This window comes from Triturus cristatus, chromosome 5_2 (assembly GCF_964204655.1).
Source record: "Triturus cristatus chromosome 5_2, aTriCri1.1, whole genome shotgun sequence".
Lineage (NCBI taxonomy): Eukaryota > Metazoa > Chordata > Amphibia > Caudata > Salamandridae > Triturus > Triturus cristatus.
The window spans coordinates 1123199228-1123225634 of record NC_140588.1 but is presented as its reverse complement, the minus strand read 5'-3'; the positions used below and the strand labels follow the sequence as shown (position 1 = coordinate 1123225634).

The following is a 26407-nucleotide window of genomic DNA, read 5'->3' as shown; positions in this document are numbered from 1 at the left end:
TAAGACCGCACCCACTGGTGCTCCACCCCGGCAAGTAGCTAGTGTTAACTTTGGGGAGGAAGTAGCAGTCCAGGAAGGTGGGGGTCCCGGGCAGATGACCCTAGTCTCGCTAGGAGACAGTGAGATGGTCCCTGTAACCTACCTGCCCTCTAACACTAAGAAATATGGGCAAGTAGTAACCATCAATGGAAAGAAGGTTGAGGCTCTTAGAGATACAGGAGCCAGCGTGACCTCGGTGAGGCAACACCTGGTGTCTCAAGAGCAGATTGTACCCAATGCCTACTGTAGGGTTGTCAATGCTGACAACGTAGAGAGTCGTTGTCCAATGGCTCAAGTTCCCTTTGAGTGGGGGGAGGTCTCTGGTACTCTACAAGTCGCTGTGAGAACTGACATGCCTGTAGACTGTCTGCTAGGAAACGACCTGGAGAGCTCCCCTTGGGAAAAGGTGGAGAAGACCACGCATCTGAGGATGGTGGGTCTACCCGACTGGGCGTGCGTGACCACCCGGTCCATGGCAGCTAGTAGGGGTGTTGAGAGGGTCCTGGAGCCTGAGGGAGAGGTCCAGGAACCGGCCTTAGGGAGAAGGCGCAGGAGGCGCGGGAAACCGGCCCCCGAAGTTCCCACGGCCCAGGAGGAAGTAGACCCTGAGGGGGATGCTCTGGAGCCTACCGGGGAACAGATTGCCGAACTGGGAGACTTGCCTGAGCTGACCCATTGGCAGCAAGAAGGAGGTCCCTCCAGGGAGGAATTCTGCAGGGAGCAGAAAGAATGCCCTTCTCTCGTGGGTATGCGGCAACAGGCTGCAGACCAGGCCAATGGTGTTCAGGCCAAAACACATTACGTGTACTGGGAGAGTGACCTCCTGTATTCCGAGCCTAAGGCTGCTGAACCTGGGTCAGCCCGTGTGCTGGTGGTACCCCAGAAGTTCAGAACCTTCCTACTGGGGCTGGCTCACGATGTGCCTTTAGCAGGACATTTGGGGATGGACAAGACCTATGACAGGCTTGTCACCCACTTTTACTGGCCCCAAATGCATAAGAATTCAGATTCCTACTGCAGAACCTGTCAGACTTGCCAGGCAAGTGGTAAGAGCGGAGGGAAGCACAAGGCTCCTCTGCAACCTTTCCCTGTGGTCGGTACGCCATTCCAACGAGTGGGTATTGATATTGTGGGGCCTCTGGACCCCAAGACAGCCCTGGGCAACAGGTTCATCCTGGTCTTGGTGGACCATGCCACCCGGTACCCTGAAGCCATCCCTCTGAGGACAGTGACGGCCCCCGTGGTGGGACGGGCACTGATGGGAATTTTCTCCCGAGTGGGATTCCCTCTAGAGGTGGTGAGCGACAGGGGGACCAATTTCATATCCACGTATATGAAATCCCTGTGGAAGGAGTGTGGGGTAACTTACAAGTTCACCACTCCTTACCATCCCCAAGGAAATGGGTTGGTTGAGAGATTCAACCGAACCCTCAAAGGCATGATCATGGGCCTGGACGGTCCAATGAGGCGTAAGTGGGACGTCCTCTTGCCATGCCTGCTCTTCGCTTACCGAGAGGTGCCGCAGAAGTCTCTAGGGTTCAGCCCCTTTGAGCTTCTGTATGGTCACCCGGTAAGAGGACCTCTGAGTTTGGTAAAGGAAGGCTGGGAGCAATCTCCCAGGAAACCTCCCCAGAATGTATATAGTTACATGCTGGCCTTCCGCAACCAGACTCGGCGTTTCAGGCAACTTGCTGAGGCAAATCTGGAAGCCAGCCAGGAGGAGATGAAGCGGTGGTACGACCGGAATGCCACTCTGGTAGAGCTTCAACCTGGACAAAAGGTGTGGGTCTTGGCCCCAGTGGAGCCTTGTGCACTTCAGGATAAGTGGACAGGTCCATTTGAGGTTGTGGAGCGCAAAAGTCCTATCACCTACTTGGTGGACATGCAGACTCCCAGGAACCCTTTGAGGGTCCTACATGTTAACCGCCTTAAGCCCCACTTAGAGAGGACCGAAGTGGGCATGCTGCTGGCCACTGATGATGGAATGGAAGAGGAGGCCGAGCCTCTTCCTGACCTCTTAGTGGCCTCTGAGAAAGATGGGTCAGTGGATGGAGTTAACCTCTCACCCACCCTGACGCCCGAACAACAGGAAGATTGCCGCCACTTGCTGGGACAATTTTCCGACCGATTCTCCCTGGTTCCTGGTGTCACAGATTGGTGCGTCCATGATGTGGACACCGGAGACAGCTTACCTGTGAAGCACAAGGCTTACAGGGTAACTGACAGGGTCAGAGCTTGCATTAAGGAGGAGGTCTCCAAAATGCTTGCGCTAGGGGTGATTGAGTCCTCCAGCAGTCCTTGGTCCAGCCCCGTGGTCTTGGTCCCCAAAGCTGCTGCGCCGGGAGCCACACCTGAACTCCGGTTCTGTGTGGACTACAGAGGACTCAATTCAGTCACGAAGACTGACGCGCACCCCATCCCCAGAGCTGATGAGCTCATAGATCGGCTGGGGGCTGCCCGGTTCCTCAGTACGTTTGATTTAACGTCTGGGTACTGGCAGATCGCCTTGACCGACGGGGCCAAAGAGAGGTCAGCATTCTCTACACCAGATGGGCACTTCCAGTTCCGAGTCATGCCATTTGGGATGAAGAATGCCCCTGCCACCTTTCAGAGGTTGGTCAACCAGGTACTGGTTGGGCTGGATGCGTTCAGTACCGCCTACCTGGATGACATCGCAGTGTTCAGTGCCACCTGGCCTGAACACCTGCGCCACCTCTGGGAAGTGTTGATGGCGCTGCGCCGAGCAGGCCTCACGATCAAGGCAAGCAAGTGCCAGATCGGGCAGGGTTCCGTGGTGTACTTGGGACACCAAGTGGGGAGTGGCATGGTGGCACCCTTGCAACCCAAAATTGAGACCATCCTGGCTTGGGAACCCCCCAAGACGCAGACCGCAGTGAGGGCCTTCCTGGGGCTCACTGGGTACTACAGGAGGTTTGTCAAGGGCTATGGAACGATCGTTGCCCCCTTGACAGAGCTGACTTCCAAGAAGCAGCCCAGGAACGTGATTTGGACTGACACCTGTCAGAAAGCTTTCGACACCCTGAAGACTGCCATGTGCACGGCGCCCGTGCTCTTGGCCCCTGACTTCTCCAAGGAATTCCTAGTACAGACAGACGCTTCAGAGCATGGTGTAGGGGCTGTTCTCTCGCAGATGACTGAGGAGGGCTGGGACCAACCCGTAGCCTTCGTCAGTAGGAGGTTACTTCCACGGGAAAGTAGGTGGAGTGCAATTGAGCGAGAAGCATTTGCTGTGGTCTGGGCGCTGAAGAAGCTAAGACCCTACTTGTTTGGGTCTCACTTCCGGGTTCAGACGGACCACAGGCCCCTCAGATGGTTGATGCAAATGAGGGGTGAAAACCCGAAGCTGTTGAGGTGGTCCATCTCCCTACAGGGTATGGACTTTACGGTGGAACACCGTCCTGGTACAGATCACGCCAACGCTGACGGTCTGTCCAGGTATTTCCGCCTTAGTGACGAGGAACCCCCTGGGCAAGGGTAGTTCTCCCCACATTTCAGCTGGAGGGGACACGTGTTAGACCTGGCACCTTGGCGTGAGTTTCCCTTCCACTTTTGATGGTGTGCCTCGACTGTTTTGCTGGTGTTGTCCGCTCAGGGCACTGCGCCACGGCTAATCCGTGCCGCAGTGCAAGTGCTCCCTAAGTAAAGTGTACCGGTAATTGATGTTCATGATTGGTTTATTGGATTCACTGTCAGTCCCCAGTAAAGTGCACCCGGGGTGCCAGGGCTTGTGAATGCCAATGCTGCTGGTGGGCTTGCAGCGCTGGTTGCGCCACCCACGGAAGCAGCCTTGTAAAGTGTGTCTAGGGGCTGCCACCGCAGACCCTGTGCGCGGTCCGGGACCGTCGCGCTGACTGCGCAAGTGCCCCCACTTGCCAGTCCCTAAACCTTCCCTTACCTACATATTAGCCACCCCTCTGGTAGGCCCAAGGGCAGGGTGCATTGTAGGCATAAGGTAAGACATGCCCTGATGTGTGTGGCATGTCTTAGTAGTGAATTACAGCCCTTGTCGTTTTTCACTATTGAAGGCTACCTGCTCTCCATAGGCCAGAATGGGCTGCTGGGATCCCGCCAACGCTGTGACCCCAGTGGACTCAGAGAGCATGGTAGAGTGTCAAGTTTGGTATGCCTGAACTCAGAATAATAAAATACGTCTTGTAGGCAAGTCTATTTTAATATCCTGGGTTTGTAAATACTACTTTTAGAAAGTTAGTATTTACTGACCTGACCATCTCAGTCCGCCTCTGCTGTGTGTATGTGTTCTGCCTGGCAACAGTAAGGAGCAGGGTTGGGGAATCCCCAGAGACAGGTTGGCTGCCAGGTGGTGGGTAGAGAGATTACACCTGGATGGGTGGGAGGAGTACACCTTGACTCTTGAATAAACCTGTGCTCTGCCACCACAAAGCCGGCGCCACCCCCTGTGGGGCGGCTGATGTCTCTGCCCTGCTGCTGAAAGGAAAGAGCAGAGTCACCATAACAAAGGGCTCCAGAACTGGACTGAGCCAGGCCTAGGCCCCCTGGCGCTAAAGAACAAAAGAATTGGTGTATAAAAGTAGGAGCCTGGCTCCTAAGAAATCAGAATCCTGTTTACCACAAAGAACCTCTGCCCGACTAGAAGGAGAAGAAGACGCCGGAGGAGCTGGCCTGCTGCTTGCCTTGCTGAGAAAGGAGAGGAAGAGACTTACTGAAAAGACTTTGCTACTTTGTGCTTGAACATTCTCCAAGGGCTTGATCTGAGCTTGCCCCCTGAACTGAACCCCAGGAACAGTGGGTTCTCTGTGCTTTTGCTCGTCCTCCAATTCGAGCCGTGTGTGCATCCCGCTGGAAAGAGACTGCGCCCCTCATCGCCCCTCCTAGGGCCGTGACACTCAGAAGCTTGCCTGCCTCAAACCCGTGAGAGCCCCGCTCCGTCCAGAGCCGCTCTCTGTCCCCGGGCCAGGCCGCCTGCATCCCTGTCACCGCCTGCTACTGGAGCGCGCTGACCGCGCTTTCACCCCTCCCGCCGGAAGCCGTCCGACGACTGTGATCTACGCCGGGTCATCCAGCTGCACTGACCGTGCCCTGCGACCCCGCTTCGCTATCCCCGGACATCTCAGGCCGCGCCGCCCCCGCTGTGGAGACCCTCCTGCACCGCCGTGCCAAAGGGTCGCGGGCCGCGCCTGCCTACTTGCCCACACCTGCTGATTGAGGACCCAAGAACACTCCCCAAGCTGAGAGTCGCACCGACCTGTGCCGACTCTCTTCATCACGAAAGAAGTCCAGTATCGGGCTCGGGGCCCGCAACGCCCTATTTCCCCGTTCGCAGGAACCGATCTCTGTGAGTACTGGAACTACAAGTAAAGAGACTACGAACTATCCATTTGGAACTACAAACAACGAACATTTGCCCGCTGTACAACCTGGTGGCATAGCGAAAAGGTTATTGGTCTTGTGATAAGTCTGCTGAGATATATATACCTTATTTTTACATAAAGAATCGTATTTTCATATATATCCAAGTCTGGTGTCCGTTTCTGGGGGGATTGATGTATTTGCTGTGTGTGTGATTGTAAGTGCTTAACCAACAACGCCTGAGGAATCGCCTTGGCTGCTCACGCCACGCACCTAGAGGGTGAGCAAGGGTCATTCGCGAGGGGTTATCCTGCGCCCTGACGTGGAGGAGAGGGTTCCTGCTTGACACAAGGGCAACCTTGCGCCAACCAGAGATCCCCGACTCTAACAAGTATCATCAAATTGTAAAAAAAACTTAGTGGGAGATTTGATACTCAGCCAAGTCTGGTGGTTTTGCGTTATAAATTTTTCTTGCGAACTCAAAATCCAGGAGAAGATGTTGACACATATATCACAATAAACAACAAATGCCAATGCTGATCTCTCTTTTATACCTTATTTCAAATACATCACAAAGAAACGAAACCAAGTGACCAATAAAGTTTTTTCTTTTTCAATTGATGAATATATCAATGTTTATTTAAACAACAAAATCAATTAATAACCTAATCATAGATCCTTATGGTCATTTTCTAGTTCAACATTTGAAAGCTGGAACAATTCCGGACGGCCTTCAAATTCGTAATGTACCTGCAATTTTCACGGAACACCCGTTGTATAAAAAGGGTTATAGCTACATTGAGACCAAATGTAGCAGGGATCTTATGGTTCTAACTGTGGAAACAGCATTGAGAATCTCCAAAAAGCAACTGGAAGAGATAGAGTCTCTAGAGTCTGAAATCAAAAATAACCAAACTATAGTAGACTCAAAAGCATTGTTGGAGAAAGTCGATAAGGAAATCGGAGAATTTAAAGACTATACAGTCAATCAAAATAGCAATAAATTTGAAAGGGATTCAAAATACTTCAGTTTGGAAAAGGTGTATCCATATCTTCAGACAGACTTCTACTCAAGAGTTGAATCACGTAGATATCTACAGGAATATCAAGGAAGATCTAAAAATAACTTTGTGACATTTTCAGAAACCTCGTCGTCCTCAAGTGGGAGTGAGACTGATAATAACGAAGGTCGCAGGAATCTAAATAGAAGAGGTAATTTCCAGCAACAACAACCTCCTTTTTTAGGATGAGGCCAACAGAGAGCACGTGGAAAAACCAGATTCATCAATCAACCATGGGAGATGTCCACAAGAAGACAGAATTACAAGAATTAACGGTCTCTCCCAATTTTCAACCTTTCTAAAAAAACGTTATCTGTCAATGAGCAATGGGTTTTGGAAAAAGGATTATCTTTCGTTCCCACAAAGAGTACAGACTTCGTTCGACTGAAAACAGAGGTCATCGAATTCTGTAGGAAGATACGTCTAAAATCATTTTTTTTACAAAATTCTTTCATTCCAAGCTTGGAAGTAACAGATCTAAGGAACACGTCATCTTTCTGTCCTCCAGCTGCAAAAAATGCTAAAGAGGAAATCACATTTGAAAGAACGGTCTTATCAGCCATCGCAGATGTGGAAAAGAAAAAGCGTTTTATTAAACACAATACTTCTAAATTAGAGAAAGAAGCCCTCCTCAATTTGGAAAATGACCAATCAATAACAATTAAACAAGCGGACAAGGGGGGTTCAATTGTGATCTGGGGAACAACAGACTACACACTGGAAGTCATGAGACAACTAGGAGATGTGGAATGTTACATAAAAATCGCAAAGACCCAACCCTTGATTTACAGGGAGCTCGTTTTGAAATCTTACAGAAGGTGTTTGACCAGGGTTTCCTCGGCAAAAAAGAATAGGAATATTTGCAGAATAAACCTCCTAGAATCCCATTGTTCTATGTACTTCCGAAAGTACATAAGAATGAGGCTACACCCACTGGAAGACCGATTGTTTCGGGCTGTGAATCATTAATGGAACCTATTTCGAAGTTTGTTGATTTTTTTCTAAAACCGTTCATGTCCGAAGTTCCTTCTTTCTTACAAGATATGGCCGATTTTATTAACAGGCTGGAGTCTATACGATTTGTCCAAGGAAACCAACTCTTGGTCACACTAGATGTGGTCTCCCTATATACGCAAATCCCTCAGGATGAAGGATTGGCAGTAATCAATGCATTTTTGAGTGGTAGAGAAAAACAGACACAAATTCCAACAGATTTCATAATACAACTAGCCAGTTTCACACTCAAAAAGAACTATTTCAATTTCAATTGTGACTTTTACTTTCAAGTGAAAGGAGTAGCAATGGGGTGTCCATTTGCCCCTGAGCTAGCTGTTCTTTATATGGCCAAATACGAGGATCAATTAGTGTACAACTACAATCCCTTCTCCCAATTTATTGGGAGTTGGGTATGATTAATTGACGAAATTTTTATGGTTTGGGGTGGTCCTGTCGAAGATCTCACTAAATTTCATGAATGGTTGAAAAATAGATCTGTGGATATTAAGTTTAGCCTCAATTGTTCCAAAAAAAAAATGCCTTTTCTTGACGTTGAGGTATATGCAGAAGAAGACAGATTAGTCACAACATAGTTCAAAAAAGCCACAGATAAGAATAAAGTCCTACATTTTTCAAGTAATCACCCCAAAAGTTTAAAAGACAATTTGCCCTATGGTCAATTTTTAAGGATTAAAAGGAATTGTACCTACAAAGACTAATATACTTTCCATGCCACCAAGTTGCTAGGTGACCTGATGAATCGAGGTTACCCTAAAAAGTTATTGAAAAGAGCAATGAAGAGAGCGTGGTTTACCCCGCGAGAGGTACTACTTGAAAGAAGAGAGAAAACACCAGTGGACAGAATAGTTTGTGTGTCAACTTTCTGCCCCAGTTCCAATCGCCTAAAAAAAAGTTATTAATCAGAATTGGCATCTACTTAAAGGAGTAGATAAGTCATTGACTTTTAAACCACTTTTTGCTTTTAAGAAAGATAGGAGTATTGCGAATCAAATTATAAGGGCAGCGATCTCCCAACCAAAACCAAAGACAATACGTGATTATGTAGGCTTGGCACCGATAATTGGTCACCACAATTGTGACACCTGTTCCTGCTGTGAATCCACTCAAGAAGGTGCTTTCTTTTCACATAATTCCATTCATTGGAAACATGAATCTTTTACAAATTGCAAATCTAAAAATGTTGTGTACGGAATCATTTGTCCATGCAGGAAACTGTATATTGGCAAAACTAACCAGGAAGTAAGAGTTAGGATTTCACAACATAAATCACGAATTCGGAAAAATGTCCAAACAGCTCCCCTGGTAATTCACTGGAGGTTAAACAATCATGTCGAAAAGGATCTTAAATGGACTGGGATTTCAAAAGTTGAACTGGATACCAGAGGCGGTGATTTAGAATTAAAATTGACTCGCAGCGAAGCAATGTTGATTGTAAAATACAATTCAGCAGTTAACGGTTTAAATGAATTATCAGAGATCTACAAACTGGGATAAGATACTTCACCACTGATCACACCATTCACATGATGCATTTTTATAATTATCAATCTCAGCACTCACTCGCATTTGCGTGGCTTAAATAATGAAAATACTGGCCAGATACACAATTTTTTGTTGCCACTTATTGAGTCCTATTGTGCGGAATGATGAATTCCCCTCTTCTGTATAAAAACAAAATAAGGACTCAAGCTTTGCACAATATCTCAAAAGAGACCTTTATTGTGTAGTCTAGTCATTTTGTATGTCGGTATGTGCCATTGTCAATGCACTAGAATGCTCCTATTACCTTCATAAGATCCTTTGTTTTATTCAGCCCTTCCTGAAGTTATTCACAACTATATCCCTCACGTGATCCTGCGCCGGACTGCGCATTTTAAAGAACATGACCATCACGGGACGGCATTAGATGGCAGTACCACGGAATTTTACATTCATGATGACTGGATGGAATCTGCAATTGCGGGACCGCTATGGACCCGCTGCATTGTCTGAATTATGTGAACAGTGGTCTAATACAAAAAATATGTGTCATTAGGACCCTGAAAGTGAATAGTCATGACAATCCCGTCGGTGGGCTTTCTTGATAATACTGAGTTGCATCTTTAATGGTTTAAAGCAGTCAGATTCATTGTAGATGTATTTCCAACTACACCTTTCATGAGACTTAGCGTCAGTACGCGCCTCGGGAAGGACGTGGTGATCACGTGATACCGAGAGAAAAAATGAAACCATGGCTGAACGGCGGTATTATGGAAGTAAATACCCGTGGCGTCCCGTTGGATGTTAGAAGCACGGAACCACGAAGAGCTTACTCTTTAATCTAAATCAGGTTTGTCAGTGTGAGAAAGCCCGGACATGCATTATGGAAGAGTTTTTGGATAAGCAGGAGATTAATGGCGCTTTTCTTGTGCCCCCGTTTTTGGTTTGGAGTGGATGCTCAAAGAAGAAGCGATGCACAATTGAAGGACTTACGAAGAGAGTTTTGTAGAAGGATTTAAAAGGAGTATCTCAAGTAAGTTTATCTTTCTGACTACATACATACGAAGGATGACTATCCTTTATTTTAAACCAACTAAATGGCCTTTATTAACCTTTTGGTCATAGTAAGCCTGTTGTCGGCTGTTAAATTGTAAGAGCAAGCTGGTGCTATGTATATTTGGTGGTCTCTGGCTCCGTGAGAGAAATTGCGGAGATTGGTCACAAGTAAGTGCGATTTTGTGGTGTTGTAGCACATCTTGTTTCGCCATATGGGTGACTTTTTTGTATATAATGTGAGAAAGCATTCTCAGTGGGTGTTGGTTGATTTATTGTTGCAGATAAACGCGCTAATCATTCTGAAGATTAGTAGATCGGCTGATCTATTAACTAAAAATAAGTCAAGGTAAGCTCATGATACTTGAGAGGATTGAGGCTAGAAGAGTAGGGGGTTTTTGGAGGATATAGAGTGACTGTGATTTGTTTTGTTTTGTTACAGCTTTGTCGGTCCTGAAGAGGACACCAATAATTAAATTGGGGTGTTCGAAACGTGTCGACCTGTCGGATTGCAGACCTTTTGAGTGTTTTGTATATGTTTGAAATATTTGGAATTGTGGATAATTACTTTGAAATTTATTCACCCTAGGTCTTGTCGTTTTCAAGTATTGTCTTTTTAAATTATTGTAAAATTAGTTTTGCAGTATGTGATGAGGGCGTGCATGAATGATTGGCTGTGTGGCTGTTAGATCAAATGTGTACAAGTTTGAATACTGAGTGTGAATCCAATTAGGGAATGTGTTCCAACGTATGAGTGTGAGTATGAAAGAACTGAGTATTAATGAAATATGGGAGCTATGTGATATGTAAAAAGAGTATAAGGATCTATGATTAGGTTATTAATTGATTTTGTTGTTTAAATAAACATTGATATATTCATCAATTGAAAAAGAAAAAACTTTATTGGTCACTTTGTTTCGTTTCTTTGTGATGTATTTGAAATAAGGTATAAAAGAGAGATCAGCATTGGCATTTTGTTGTTTATTGTTCAAATTGTGGCTCTGCCTTGCTGATTAGGAGTCCAAACCCCGGTTGTTACAACAACGACACATATATCACAGCATTACAAAGGTTGCTTAGTTGAGTGTCAATTTGCAAACATTGCAGATCAATTAGTAAGGGATCAATTAATTTGTCATTGCAATGATAAGACTATGACACCAAAGCTGCTCTCCATGGGTAATCCTTTTTTAGATGAAACAATAAAAGTTGCCAAAAGTGTTGAAACTTCACAAGTGGCAGCTAAAGAACTGGAGGGAAAGAGCAATGAACAAGTATCAGTAGTTAAAATAAAAGGTGGAGGAGATTTGAGAGACAACAGGCAAGGAGACAGATTGCGACCTGTACAATCTGACAAATCTGTATCATTTTTCTCCTAGCAAAACATTTGCTACTGTTGTGGATACCGTACACATGGAAAAGTGGGTAGACAATGTCCAGCAAGATTTGTTACTTGTAGGTTGTGCAAAAGCGTGTCAAGCATCTAAGACAAAACAACAGTCCTTTGTCACATGTGTGTCGGACAGTGACATTCGTAGAGAGGATGAATTGTGTAGAACTAAGGATCTTAGGGACATGGTCATGGTGATACGAAGTGATGAAGTCAAAACTGGTAATCCCGATTTGTGTGCAGATCCATATGTCGAGATCGTGGTGGGAAAGAAAAAGTTGAGGTTGCTGGTTGATTCTGGAGCACAGATCACCATGATCCCACAAAGTTTGTTTGAAAATGTGTGGCATACTAGTCAGTTGTTACCACCAGACTCAAAAGCAGTATCTTATGAGAGACGTAGTAAAAATCTGTGTGGCTACAGTGAAGATAATGGAATTCAAGGAACGGAAAATAGCTGGGAAGGTCTATGTGAATCACAAAGGTTTGAACATCCCAGGGTGGTTCCACGAAGGATGGTTCTCAAACCAGGAGCAAGTGAACAGGTGTTGCCGGTAAGAGATATTCTTGAATTTGAGAAACTCATAAATATATTTCTACATGTGTTCTCAGGTAACTTGGGACGAGTTCAAGACTATAAACATAAAATAATAGTAAAAGAAGGTACACATCGAGTAAAACACAAACTCAGGAGTTTGCCGTTGAGAATACAAAAAGACCTGGAAAAAGAGTTGGCCACTCTGGGGAAAAATTGTATATTTAACCTATTGATTCATCATTATGGTTATCTCCCTTGATAGTAGCTCACAAACAGAGTGGGAAACTTAGGATTTGTGTGGAATTGTGCTGCCTTAATAAAGAAATCTGGTTGGATTCCCATCCCTTACCTAACATCAATGAGCTGCTAGCTAGTCTTAAAGGGGCAAAATGTTTTACTAAATTTGACCTATCTTCAGCCTACCATCAAATTGAACTGGAACCAGAATCAAGACGTCTAACAATGTTTGTCTCCCCTTTTGGTACTTTTCAGTATTGCCGCATGCCTTTTGGTCTTGCATCTGCGGCCTCAGTTTTACAGCGTTCTATGGCGGACATCCTGAAAGGTATCAATGGGTTGTCTGTGTTCAGGTAGACACATGATTGTATTCTTGAAGAAGTGTTAGATATATACCAACTTAAAGGGGTTTTACTGAGGAGAGATAAGTGTGTTTTCTTAACTGATAAGGTTGAGTATCTGGGACATTCAGTGTCCAGTGATATGATATTACTCCGAAATCTAGTTTGGTTGACAGCATAAATCAGACATAGCCATCTTTGGATAAAGCTGGGCTCAAATCTTTCCTAAGGGTGTGTGAATTTTATTTGAGATTTATCAAGAATTTTGCCACCAGGTTGAGACAGTTATCACACTTACTTATGAATGGGGTTGCCTTTGTGTGCACTGCAGAGTGTCAAGAAGTTTTTGTATGGGTAATAACTCAACTTGTTTCTCTCACAGTTTTAAAACATTATGATACTGAGTTGCAATGTGTTTTGACAGTGGATGCTAGCAATATGGGTGTGGGAGTGGTACTGAGTCAAGAGGAAGGTGGTAAAATCAGAAGTGTTGGGAATGCCTCACGAGTCTTAAACAAAGCTGAAAAACAGTATTCAGTAATTGAGAAAGATTTGTTAGCCTGTTGTTGGGTGGTTATAACATTCAGAAATTATGTGTAGGGAAGGAAGTTCAGAATACAGACAGATCATAAACCTTTGATTTGCATTTTGAGTGGCAGGAATCCTAGAGGGTTTACTCCACGTATAGCATGATTGTCATCTAAACTTCTGCAATTTGATTTCATACCAGAGTTGATTCCTGGTAGTAAGAATAGATGGGCAGACTATTTGTCGCATTCTTCTGAGTGTGTTGAGGAAGAAAGTGATGCAGTAGATGACGACAAAGTTGATTGCTTGCTGGCTGCAATTGATCTACCAGAGTTTTGAGCCATTAGTGAGTGGCGAAAGGGCTGGAATACTTTAAGAAGTTGGGGTGGTCTTGTGAAAGGAATCTTTCTTTTGATTTTAAGACCTTTGTAAAAATAGTGGATGACTTTTCAGTTGAGGATGGATTGTTGTTGAGGGCAGATAAGTTAGTTCCGCCTGTTGTGTTGAGGAAGGAAATTGTAGTTTGTGCCCATGAAGGTCATCTTGGGGCTACCATGACAAAGAAACGGGTGAGATTGTCTTTTTGGTGGCCTGCAATGGACCGGGAGATTGAAGAAGTGGTCAAATAATGTGTGATATGTGATAGAAGTGACAAAACTATCAAACGACATACTCCTTCTCTATGTCCCATTGATGAGCCTGCTGCACCATGGTAGAAAGTTGGAATAGACATTGTGGGACCATTTCACGAATTGGCACCTTCATCAAAGTTTGCGTCAGTCATCATTTACTTTTACACAAAATGGCCAGAAGTCAAGTATGTGAGTGAAGTCACGTCTGGAGTGGTTGTTGATTTCTTGAAAGACATCTTCCTAAAGGATAAGGGTATGCAGTTTGTGTCTAGTGAGGTGGAGAATTTTTTGCAATCTTGCTGTGTAAAACATCTGAGAAGTTGACTGTATCACCCCCAAACCAATGGTCTGGTGGAAAGGATGAATCGGGTGTTAGGGGAATGTATACAGGGGGCTGTCAACAATATATGTGTGGTGGCTAATTCAGTGAGGACAATGTTGTGGTTTTATTGCACAACGCCTCATGCTTCCACTGGTGTGACAGCGTTTGAGTTGTTACGAGGTCATAGAGTGACTACAAATACTTGTCCCGTTTGGATGAATAACTGGGTCAAGTTAGGTTAATGGTCAGATAGCAGTATGCAGAAGCATGTAGAGTTGGCCCATGTAAAACAAAAAAGTTATTTCAATGTTAAAAGACAGTTAAACGTTTTGAAATTAATGTTGGAGATCTTGTGCGTGTAAAAAAGTTGTAAATGTGAGAAAAGTAGGGTCCAAGTTTGAAGCACCTGTGAAGGTAATGGAAGTGAAAGGGAACAGTTTACAGACAGAGGGAGGTCAATGGTGGAATGGCTGTAGATTGACTAGAGTGCTTAGGGAAACCATGGGTGGTCATGAAGGTAATGGTCAATGGACTGAGAGTATGGAGTGAGTGAAGAGAGGTGGCTGTGTGAGACGCAGTACTAGGACAAGGAATGTACCATAGTGGTTCTGGAAATGATGCTGTTTTATTTCCTGATTATGCTCTGATTCTTTCGCTTCTTTCAAATTCCAGTTTTCAATGTTGGCTTGGTAATGATATGCTTTCTTGTGTTATTTTTTTTCTCTTTATCGTTTAGTTTTTTATTATGTTTTTGCTGATGTTATTTGGTTCATATTATATAATATTTAATGTTGTATATCAGTTCTGTTTTCCGCTTTTGTATATTGTTATGGGTTTGCATACCGTGTTTTGATCTCCTTAAAGGGAAAACCCATGTAGTATTCTCCTCGTCTTTGTTAGAATGTCAAGCATCAAAACCAGTGTTGGGTTCTGTGCTCGTGGGTGAGATCCAGGAAAGTGACATTTACGGAGCAGCTCAGGTTGGTGAGAGTTGCTGGTAGCTTGTCAGTTTACCTACATGACAAATAAACAAGTCTTACCTTGAAATCCGTCGTGACTCCTGTCTTCGGTCACAACAGAACTGATATACAATGCCAAGGCATCCTGCAAAAGGAAGTTCAGGATAATGCACTTTCGAGTACCTGGGAGTACAAATCTACAATACAGTCTGCATTACTTATTAGGGCAGTGAGAGCCACAGTAACATATTGGAAGGACCGCCCACTGACCGCATGCCAGGTTAGCCTTAGCAAGAATGGTGATGCTGCCCAGACTTCTATATGATTTCTTTACACTCCCTATTAGGGCCAACAAATAAATACTTAAAGAAATCTATTTGAGCCTATTGAACTTGAGTTTGAGAGGAAATAGGTGTGAGGTGGCACTAACTAAGTTATGTCTACCTGGCCGTGATGGGGCCTGGGAGACCCAATTATGAGCTGAACTATCTTACGGGCCAGCTGCAGTCAGAGACTAGGCAAGTGTTGAATGCACTAGACCTCTCTGACCCTGAGAACACAACAGGGATAGAAAGATTGGAGAACCCTAGTGACCTGGGTGTACAAGATACAATATCTCTAAGGTGGCCTAATTTTGAACTGAGCCAGAGGTGTGATGATACACTGCAGACTCAAAAGCAGACTGTGCAAATTGTATCATGGAATTACATCTTGTATACTTTTGAATGGCTTATTAGTATAATGTCAAATGAGGAAAACCAATAAAAATGTTCTTGTTGATAAAAGGATGAAACATGTACATCCAAACTATTCTAAAGTCTGCTCTTCAGAGAGAGATAAGTACCTGTGTGGAGAAAGCGGTGATCAATGGTTGGATCTGTCAGAAGGAATCCACCCTCCAAGGCCAACAAAAACCGAGGGTACCGTATTTTTATACATTACCCCAGGTTCATAAAGTTATCAGACCTCCCCCTGGTTGACCTATTGTGTCAGGAATAGACTCAGTTTTCGAACCGCTATTCCAATTTTGTGATTTTATTCCCTGAGGCCAATTATACCGTGAATGCCGGCCTATCTTAAAGACACCAGGGAAGTCTTTAACTTAATTAAGGACATTAACTTCGATCCAAGTGGGGAGATTTTGATTGGACTCGATATTGAGTCATTATATGCAAATATCCCCCAGCGGGAAATGCTCAGGGTCATCGAAACATCCTATTTGCAGAAAATTGGAAATATCAATCACCCAGCTCTTTTGTCCTCTGTCTATCTGAGTTGGCACTTACTAGGAATTTCTTTCAATACAAAGACACTATATATTTACAGCGCCATGGTACTTCCAGAGGAAGTTTTTTCGCTCCCAGCTTAGCCTGCCTTTATGTGTCACATTTTAAGAGTGATTATGTATACTCACAGGTGAATCCATTTCTAGTCCACATCAGAGTCTGGAAACGGTGTATTGATGATATCCTGCTCATCTGCCCTGTGGGAAATACTTACTGCTGCGAAGAAATTGCTCAGAGTTGGGCCATTTTGAAAAAGAGGCAACAATACTTCGCCACAAACTACAGAAACAACAATACCCATACCATTTTGTGTAAAGAGCCTGGAAACGGGCTAAAAACAACCACAGAGATGCTCTTTTGGAAACTCATGTACGAGAGAAAGAGGACAGAATTATATGTGTTACAACATTCAATAACACGTGAAACTATGTCAAAAAGATAATCACGAAAAATGAGCGTATCCTCAACTCCAATGGGTTGGGTCTGAAGGGCCCCTTTTTTGATTTAAGAAGAGTGCGAGTATCAGAAACATCTTGGTACACACAAGACCAGTAACAACCAAACCTAGCTACAGGATAAATCTGACATCTTTGGGACTACCACCAATCACTGGACACTTTGCATGTGGTTATTGCAAAGCCTGCCCACTAACAAAAAACAGCAAAACGGTAGATGTGGGTTTACCATCTTCATGGGAATTGCGCAACTATACCACATGCAACATGTGATCTACCTCATAAAGTGCCCATGTGGCTGCCAATATGTTGGCATGACAACTAGGCGAGTAAAAGTCAGGATCCTGGAACACATGAGCAAGATTAGATGTGGGAGGTTGACAAGCAAATTGACGACTCATTTTATGGAAATGCAACACTCCGAAAAAGATTTGAAATGGACCGTATTAGACAAACCATACATTCCACCAACAACCAGGGATGTTGCACAACTGCTTTTTCAACATGACCAGAGATGGGTCCATAGGTTAAAAAGCAGCAACCAGGGACTGAATGATGCCATCCCTTTCTATCATCTGAAATCTACAAGGTAGGACATGGGAGGTGGTACACATATAAGAAGAATAAAGGTATAAGACCCCCAGTCTTAGGTTATCACTAAGCACAAAATCGAGTATACATACAAATACACCATGAGGTATGTATAAAAGATTTATCTCCCATCAAATCAATACCGAGGTGTTCTTTATACAACCAGAATGAATACCTTGTAGGTTTGGACAGTAGGGGCATGGGCTACACAGAGATCCTGAACTGGTGGATGTATAAACCTTTGCCTTTTACTATACAAAGTTATTTTCTGAATTTTCTACTTAGGCATTGCTTACTCCATAATTGACAATCAGGTCAATCTCAGGTAATTTTCGGCTGGGTAAAGTCAGTGGTACAATTAGATCCTTTACTTATGAGGGGAGTCCAGAGGTTGATAGAAAGACATCAACCTGTCTAAGATGGCCGGTGGACTGGGTATCCGTCACCGCTGTGAATAATAACCATTTGCCAAGATCGAAATCAGGCTCTATGACAGCAACATATTCTCCTAATACCACACAGGACTCTGAATAAAAAGCGTAAGCTGGACTTAACCTCTTCTGTGCCCATGACGAGATAGTCTCGTCATGGAGCACGGTCGCGCTGTGCCCATGATGAGACTATCTCGTCATGAAACCCGCCCACTAAGGAAACGCCCGGCACAGGAGGGGGAAAGGGCGTGGCACCGAAGGGGTTAAAAGATGAGGACAAGTGATTGACGTGGCAGAAATAGCAAACAGACTGAGCAATGCTACATCAATGACTTTAAGGCCATTAGCCACGTTTATACTGTCCAACAACTTTAGTAGATAGAGATTGCAAGCCGCACACCAAAAGTAGTGTAGCACAGAACCAGAAACAGAATGTACAGGCGACCATATTCCGTTGGTATGCTCACTGCATGTATTATATATCGTTGATACTATACAGCTTGATGGTAACTGGCTACTTTTTCCAACACCCATAAGATTGTTTTTAATCACTTTAAAATGCTGTTTAGTACATTTTGGATGTGGCAGGTTATTAAGACAAATATAAGGGTTAAAAGTGAGACACTGGGTTCAACTAGAGGCTACACCAATAAGATGCTTTTATTTTCATTCAGAGAAAAGAATTGAAAAAGAAGAAAGGGAGCAGAGACATCGAGAGGAGATGGAACGTGAGTGAATACGATGCTTTTGTTTTTTATCTGTTTCTAATAGTGCTTTAGACCTGAAAACATTGCTACTAGCCATGGACAATCAATGCAACTATCCTACCGACAGGCATATAACATACACTGAACACAGGAAATGATGCAGAGGTATAGTTATGGTGCTGAGCATCTCAGGTGCAGCAGTCAGAAGCACGCTCACACATGCAATGAGGTAAAAAAGTAAGACACTCTCCCAGCTTTTATTTTTTATCCACTTTATGTCTCTTCTCTGTTCTCTTTATACCTCTTATTTCTCTGCCTTTGCCCTTTATCTCTCAATTGTGGGGTTCTGTCTCTTTCACTAATGCTCTCATTTCCAGCTCCAACAGAATCCGTATCTCTACACACCAGGGACATTTTCAGGCACAGGCAAAATAGGCCATTGCCCAGAGCCCACACCTTCCAAGGGACACCAGGGAATGTAAACTTTATCTCTCTCTCTCTAGCTCACCTCTGTTTATTTCTATAACTGTACCTCTATTCTTCTCTCTGCATATCCCCAACCTCTGTCTCCCATTTCCCAGTGTCATTTTGGGGTGCTCGGAAAGACATATTTCAACTGTTTTGGGGGAAACTATTTCTGTAAGTTTGGTATTCATCATGTAGGCTCCAACGAGTTTGAAAGTGGATAATTCAATTGAAAGTTGTTATGAACAGGGGGCCCCAAAATATTTCTTACCTAGGGCTCCAAAAATCCTGAATACGACACTACAACACATGCAAAAAAACAAACAACATCATATTCTGCAAGGCCCACGCTCCATGTCACTGCAGCACACACAGAACAGTTACTGTTGACTGCTGACAGAGACACTCCCGCAATTACCAACACAGCAAAGAGACATGATGTGACTTATTTCAAACTATAGAGATCTCACTCTGTATATATATATATATATATATATATCCAAAGCAATTGTCGATTCCTCTTCGTTAAATCAACAGCCGAAGACCATAACGTTGCAAAAAGCGGTGATTTATTGTCACTTCGCACACAACCCAACGCGTTTCGGGGACAACTTCTTGATCACGAGTAACAGGTATCGTTAGCCAATCTGCTTAAATAAACAAACCATCATGTGACAAATAATAATGGAAAACAGACTTGAAGAGTTACCATCACTCAAAAAGTCATTTTAAGATTAAATAAATGTGACAAAAACAAGAAATGTTATTCAAAGCATTGGAAACATAATAATTGCTGTTTTAAATTATTTTTCACAATGTTCCTTCACAATGGAAAGATAAATAGTCTCATGGATTAGCTCTGAAATTCATTAATCATGTCATTTTTAGCTTTCAGTCCATTCAATAGAACCCTGGGAAAACTTAATTGTTCCCCTCTTTAAATTGATAAATCATACCTTGAGTCATGCTCAAGAAGATAATAAAGCCCCAGTGGGCAATCATTATGTATCTCGAAATAAATATATATAAGGGTGTCGGACGAAAAATTGGCTGATCTTCTATAACAATGAACAGAACTCCATCCTTTTCATGACTGCTTCCTAATCCAACAAATCTGCGATCTAAACAAAAACCAACAATAATCAATAAGTTTCCATAAATAACACATTGACAAACAGATACACATAAACATACAAAAATGTGTGATGTCGCAGGCTATTAAAAAGATCTTACTTCTTAGAATAAAAAATGTTAGAAAAACAGTGTTAAATAAATTCCCTTAGGAAAATCTGTTATACTCTTGGAAAGATCTTGTAGATACAACTCATTAAAGTTTTGTAAAAATACCTATCACATTAAGTTACGTAAACATTAACAATTGTAGAGGCATGGATGCAGGAAAAACTGGCAGGATTTATGGGCGAGATTTTAATACAAACCTGGGTTGATTGAAAATATTTGACTTACTTAACTTCAAGAGTTTCTTTTAAATTTCTCATCAAATTTGTATCAAATGTTGTGGACTTCTATCCTAAGTGTACAGACAATTCTTCATCACAATTATGTCCTTCAGGGGCCATTGTGCGATATTGGATGATCAGCCTCGATTCTAAGCGTCTTAGATCTTGTACACGATTACCTCCTCTTATGTTGACATTAACTGAATCCAAGACCACGAAAGATAGTAATCTTTCATCTTTATTGTGGGCTGTCTGAAAATGTCTAGCCATGGGGTATTGTTTATCACCATTTCTTATGGCTCTAAGGTGTTCAAGTACTCGCTTTTTGGCTTTATGTAGTGTGCTTCCTATGTACGTCTTTTTGCAAGGACATTGGAGAGCATACACCACGTGATCTGTGTTGCAGGATAGATGTTTTTGAATTGTGAATGGTTTGCATGAAGGTGATAATTTGCACTCTTTACAGTTTTTACTATATTTGCATGCTTTGCAATTGCGACAAGTGAAGAAACCCTTGATGTTAAAACCCTTCTCTTTAAGACAAATATAAGGGTTAAAAGTGAGACACTGGGTTCAAAGGTTTTGAACTAGAGGCTACATCAATAAGATGCTTTTTATTTTCATTCAGAGAAAAGAATTGAAAAAGAAGAAAGGGAGCAGAGACATCGAGAGGAGATGGAACGTGAGTGAATACAATGCTTTTGTTTTTTATCTGTTTCTAATAGTGCTTTAGACCTGAAAACATTGCTACTAGCCATGGACAATCAATGCAACTATCCTACCGACAGGCATATAACATACACTGAACACAGGAAATGATGCAGAGGTATAGTTATGGTGCTGAGCGTCTCAGGTGCAGCAGTCAGAAGCACGCTCACACATGCAATGAGGTAAAAAAGTAAGACACTATCCCAGCTTTTATTTTTTATCCACTTTATGTCTCTTCTCTGTTCTCTTTATACCTCTTATTTCTCTGCCTTTGCCCTTTATCTCTCAATTGTGGGGTTCTGTCTCTTTCACTAATGCCCTCATTTCCAGCTCTATGGGGTCCACCTCCTGATAGCTCAAAAGGCCTGACTTGAAAACACAGACTCTATCGAGTGATCAGGTGAGGGAAGGAAAGGATGGGTTCAGCAGGGAGGGAGATCTGGAAAGGAAAATACACAAAGATCAATACCTTATCAATAAAAATGTTTCTTACGCACTCCTGCCAGTGTCCCTTACAACAACATGTACCTTGCCCCTTTTAACTCCTGTACCTGTAAAGGAAAAGAACGGTTCCTTATGCCTGGGTGTAGCTTCTGAGAAGCCACGGTCTCTATCTTGTTCTAGAGATGGGAGAGCACAGTTACTATGGTAATACAAAGAGCGTTCTACACTAGCGTTGTCAAAGTACATATGGATAGACAAACATTGACATACATGACGCGTACCTACAAACACACAGCAGCAGGCTGCAGGGGTTTATCGGAGCTGACTTTCACGGAGCTCAACCAGCCCTGCTACATAAGGCGAGAATTAGAAATGATATTAGATTTCCCCTTTTGAGTAAGGGAAGCACCCTGGAGCCATAAACCAAACAAGGAACTATTCGGTATTTGCCAGGCCTTCCAAGGCCATACAAAGTTCTTCACACCCAAAACTGTTACGTACACTAGTCAGGGCGTGTATCTCATGGTGCGGGCCTCTTCGGAAACCCTTCAGTTATAATGTACGTGTCTTCTGTGTTCCGGCTGCATTGAGACTCATACAGCCCCGAACCACAGAGACACTACGACATGAAACAATAAAGGAGAGTAGACCGCAACAGCGGCTTGGACCTTCCTGATCCGAAGGGGGGGCGTGTAGCAAGCCCGCAAGAGCCGAATGCGGCTCGTCCAATAGGCCTGCAAGTCGCTCCCTCTGTTAGCCAAGCAACATGTATCCCAGGCCCCCTTTTTGCCCAGGGGAAGTTCAGAAACAGGTGCGAGGCAGGAATCCTCCTCGTAATCAATATGACATGCAGCCCTTTCGTAGAGCGGCCGAAACTGGCACCCGATATACAGGCGCCTGCTGAGGCGAGTAAAGTGAAGAACAGGGAGTCCCCAAGACCTGTACCGGTGCAACCGCACCCCTACCGACTCTCGGCGTCTTCTCCCTTCCTGGCTCTCACTCCGGAATTAGCAGTGCCACTCCTCGGGAACCCGGAAGTATTTCAGGATTCCCCGAAGTGCGTCATGACGTAGGCGCTGAGCCAAAAACCAATGAAATTTCCCCGTTATAGTTAGTTCAGGTAACTATAACTCGCGCGACCGCAATCCACAATGTGTCATTTCAGATGTCATCGGTGATGTCATCAGTGATGTCACTGACCATGTCATGAGTGATGTAATATGTGACGTCATCAGCAGTGCATTGTGGGCGCGCGAGTTATAGTTACATGAACTAACTATAACGGGGGAATTTCATTCGTTTTTTCAAGAGAAATGTCCAGCTAACTATAACATGTGTGAAACCTATGGTTTTTTTAGTGAATTTGCAAGGTTTTTTAAATGCTAATTCCTAACTATAACGTGTGTGAAACCTATGGTTTTTTTAGTGAATATATATATATGTGTATGTGACCAAGACCACGGACGTGGTCGAAACGCGTCATCCTTGTTTGCCATACCAAGATTAAACTGCTGAAACTGACCGAGTGGGCTTGTGTGGATTCTTTTGTGAAAATATTTTTCTAACCTGCATATATGGCATGCAGAGAAATCCTGCGAGATCTTCATTTTGCAACAGACCTCCGAAGAAGGGTCATGAGCCTTGAAATGCGTAAGGTCTAAGAAAAAGAATTTGGAAGAGCAAGACCAGTCACCGTAAGGAAAACCACATGGTTCCTCCACCATTTGTGTGCGTCCCTAAAGCTGTCAGGCTTTTTTTTTTAATTCTGTTTATTAATAAATGGGCAGATTGAAGACTCATTACAAATTGAAAAATTGTTGCTGTTTGTTTGGTTCAAAGACCGATGGCACATACACGTCAATAATGCAGTTAACACATTAAACATGAGATTGAACAATATAAATCCCCTGATTTCCCACCACCTCCCTCATTCAGAACCTTCAGCAGATGTCGTCATAGGCGAAGTACAAATATATCCCCTATATTTGTTCCATGCTCCCCATCATATTCTCTCCCATTTGTGGGGACAGCTCCGGTGGACATATGCCGCTTTTTCCGCCACCATGGCCTCGTCCATATCTGTGCACCAGTCATGGAGCTTTGGCGAGTACAGCGAGCCCCACAATCAAGCTATATTGCGTTTGGCTAACATTATCCCGATGGTCGCCCAATCTTGTGCTGCATGGGTAAGATCAGTGGGCTTCCATATGTTCAAAAACATCTTTTGGACTCCGGCATAAGTGAGACTTCACCAACTTGGGATATAGTTCACATCACCGCTGTCCAGTATGGCATTATCTGCGGACAGTGCCATAAGGTGTGATAGAATGTACCCTCCTCCCCACAGTCTCTCAAACAAAATGGATTTGTGGCACTCCCTATCTTGTGTAAGGTCACCCTGGTGTAGTATGTGTGATGTAGTATCTTGAGTTGTATCAGTCTCAATCGTGAGGGTATTGCTACTTCGCGCGGGGATGAGAGTGCCTCCTGCCAATCCATGTCATCTAAGTCCCCCATCTCAGTGGACCATTTTATGCATAAAGGGTGAATTGGATCTGGTAAGTTGTTGACGAGTTTACGGTAAGTAAGAGAGGTAGCCTTTTTATCCATGTAGTCAGTCAGTAACCTATCCTCCAGGGGAAAGGCCTCCGGCAGCGCAGTGCCAGGTGGTTTAGCTGCTGTGAGTGCGTGCCTGATCTCTATGTATCGGAATATTTCCGAGGGTGCCAACCCGTATTGTTCCTGCAGGTGTGCAAATGTAGCCATCTCACCCTTAATCCATAAGTCAACTACCGTAGAGATGCCTATAGTATCCCATCTGTGGAAACCTTTACTATTTCTAAGTCACCCTAGCCGTTGTGTGTCCCAAAGTGGGGTTAGTTGGGTAATGACCCCTTTCCAGCCTAATTTTGTAAGTGCTGTGTACCAAATCTGGACTGTATGTGTCATCGGTCCGACTAGGGGGGTAGATCGCTTTTTGGTATATAGAGCCCTCATGACTCCTCCCTCTCCTAACCCACATTTGTCCGCTTTGAACGCTGGATCCGTTTGTGGGGCATGTATCCACTGATTAAGCACTTTCAACTGCGAGGTCCAGTAATACAATTGTATGTTGGGAAGAGCTATGCCTCCATCATACCAACCTCTGACCAATTTGACCATGGCAATGCGTGCTGGTTTGTTCCACCACAGCAAACTAGAAACCTTCGCCATTATCGCTTTATAGTAGTTTGTTGGCACTAGAAACGGAGTATTCGGCAGAGCATAAAGAAACCTCTGGAGTGCCTCTGAATCAGTTCATTTTACAGTCCTTGATGCTCCAGATCAAGTCGGGCTCGCCCAATGACCCCGCGCCCCCGCGATCTTTGATCTCGGTTAGCCCTCTCATTCTGCCGACTATCATGGATCTGCTTAATGCCTCCCTAACCACCGGCATAGTTCCGCTTCCTTGGAAACAGGCTATGGTAAAAGCCCTGCTTATAAAAACCAACTTAGATAGTAACAATCCAGCTAACTATCGTCCAATCTCTCTCTTACCTTGGCTCAGTAAGATTTTAGAGAAACATGTCAATAAGTCTTTGACAGAGTTTCTCGAAACCCATCACCTGTTAGATCCCTCCCAGACTGGGTTTCGGCCCCTGAATGGAACTGAGACCGCTCTGGTTGCAGTGACGGAAGCGGCTAGGAGGATTATCGATCAAAGAGGTACCGTCGCCATCTTCCTCCTTGATCTTAGCGCTGCTTTTGATACTGTGAACCACAGCATCGTTCTCCAGAGACTCTCTAATCTGGGAGTCTCCACCCATGTTCTCTACTGGTTTAAATCCTTTCTGTCCAATGGCTCTTTTCAGCTCTTCGAGAATGATGCCACCTCCCCTCGTAAACCCCTAGGGTGTGGAGTACCGCAGGGTTCTTCATTAAGTCCAACACTTTTCAATATTTATATGACCCCGCTGGCTGCGATCGTCCGCCCTTTCGGTCTCAAAATCGTAACCTACGCAGACGACATGCAGTTAGTAGTCGCTCTTAATCAAACCCTGACACAGACTAACAATAGCCTGAGGGACTGCCTAGAAGCAGTTGCTTCTTGGATGACCTCCTCCTGTCTTAAATTAAATGGAGATAAGACAGAGATGATGCTCTTGGGCAATTCATCAAATGCCATCAATAACTTCCTCTGGCCATCCTGCCTTGGCCCCACTCCTATTCCCAAGGACTCAATTAAGAGCTTGGGTATCTGGCTGGATAAGTCTCTCAACTTCTCATACCAGGCGGCGAAGCTTTCACCCACCTATGTCGGTATGCTCAGGCTTATCAAAAAAATTCTCTCCAGACTCCCCTTTAAAGCCAGACAGATCATGACACAAGGACTGGTACTTTCTCGTCTGGATTATGGCAACGCCCTCTATCTAGGGGCACCCCAGTCTACCATCAATAAACTTCAGGTCATCCAAAACTGTGCAGCACGAATGCTCCTGCAAGCTCCCTGCTTCGTTTCAATAAAATCTGGTTTAAAGAAACTGCACTGGCTCCCAATTAGAGAAAGAATCGCCTTCAAGAGCTTATGTATTGCCCATCGCTCTTTCTGGAAGACTGGCGCCACCATAAACCACTCACTGATTTCCCCCTACGTTCCAACCAGATATCTCAGGTCAGCATCCTTGTTCTTGACCACAGTGCCAAAAATTAAGAGAACCAGAGCGGGCGGACGATTGTTCTCCTATAACTCTTCAAAACTCTGGAACTCTCTCCCTTTTCATTTACGCTCTGAACCCAACCATCTTTCTTTCCGAAAGGGGCTAAAAACGCTGCTGTTTACCACCACAGATTAGGTTCCTCTATCCACTCACGCATACGCAGGTCTCTAGCGCTGGGACGCCTCAGGGTAGCCATCGCGCTCTATAAAAACTCTTTT

At 44.1% G+C, this 26407-nt stretch overlaps 1 protein-coding gene across 1 annotated transcript in view; it reads left to right on the top strand.

The window, feature by feature from the left end:
- Window positions 1–26407, top strand: part of LOC146829872 (uncharacterized) — a 674792-nt gene that overhangs the window by 377205 nt on the left and 271180 nt on the right. The window contains exons 6-7 of the mRNA XM_085608537.1: window positions 18383–18436; window positions 20969–21022. Of these exons, the coding sequence (XP_085464663.1) occupies window positions 18383–18436; window positions 20969–21022 (108 nt within the window). The remainder of the gene's footprint in view (window positions 1–18382; window positions 18437–20968; window positions 21023–26407) is intronic.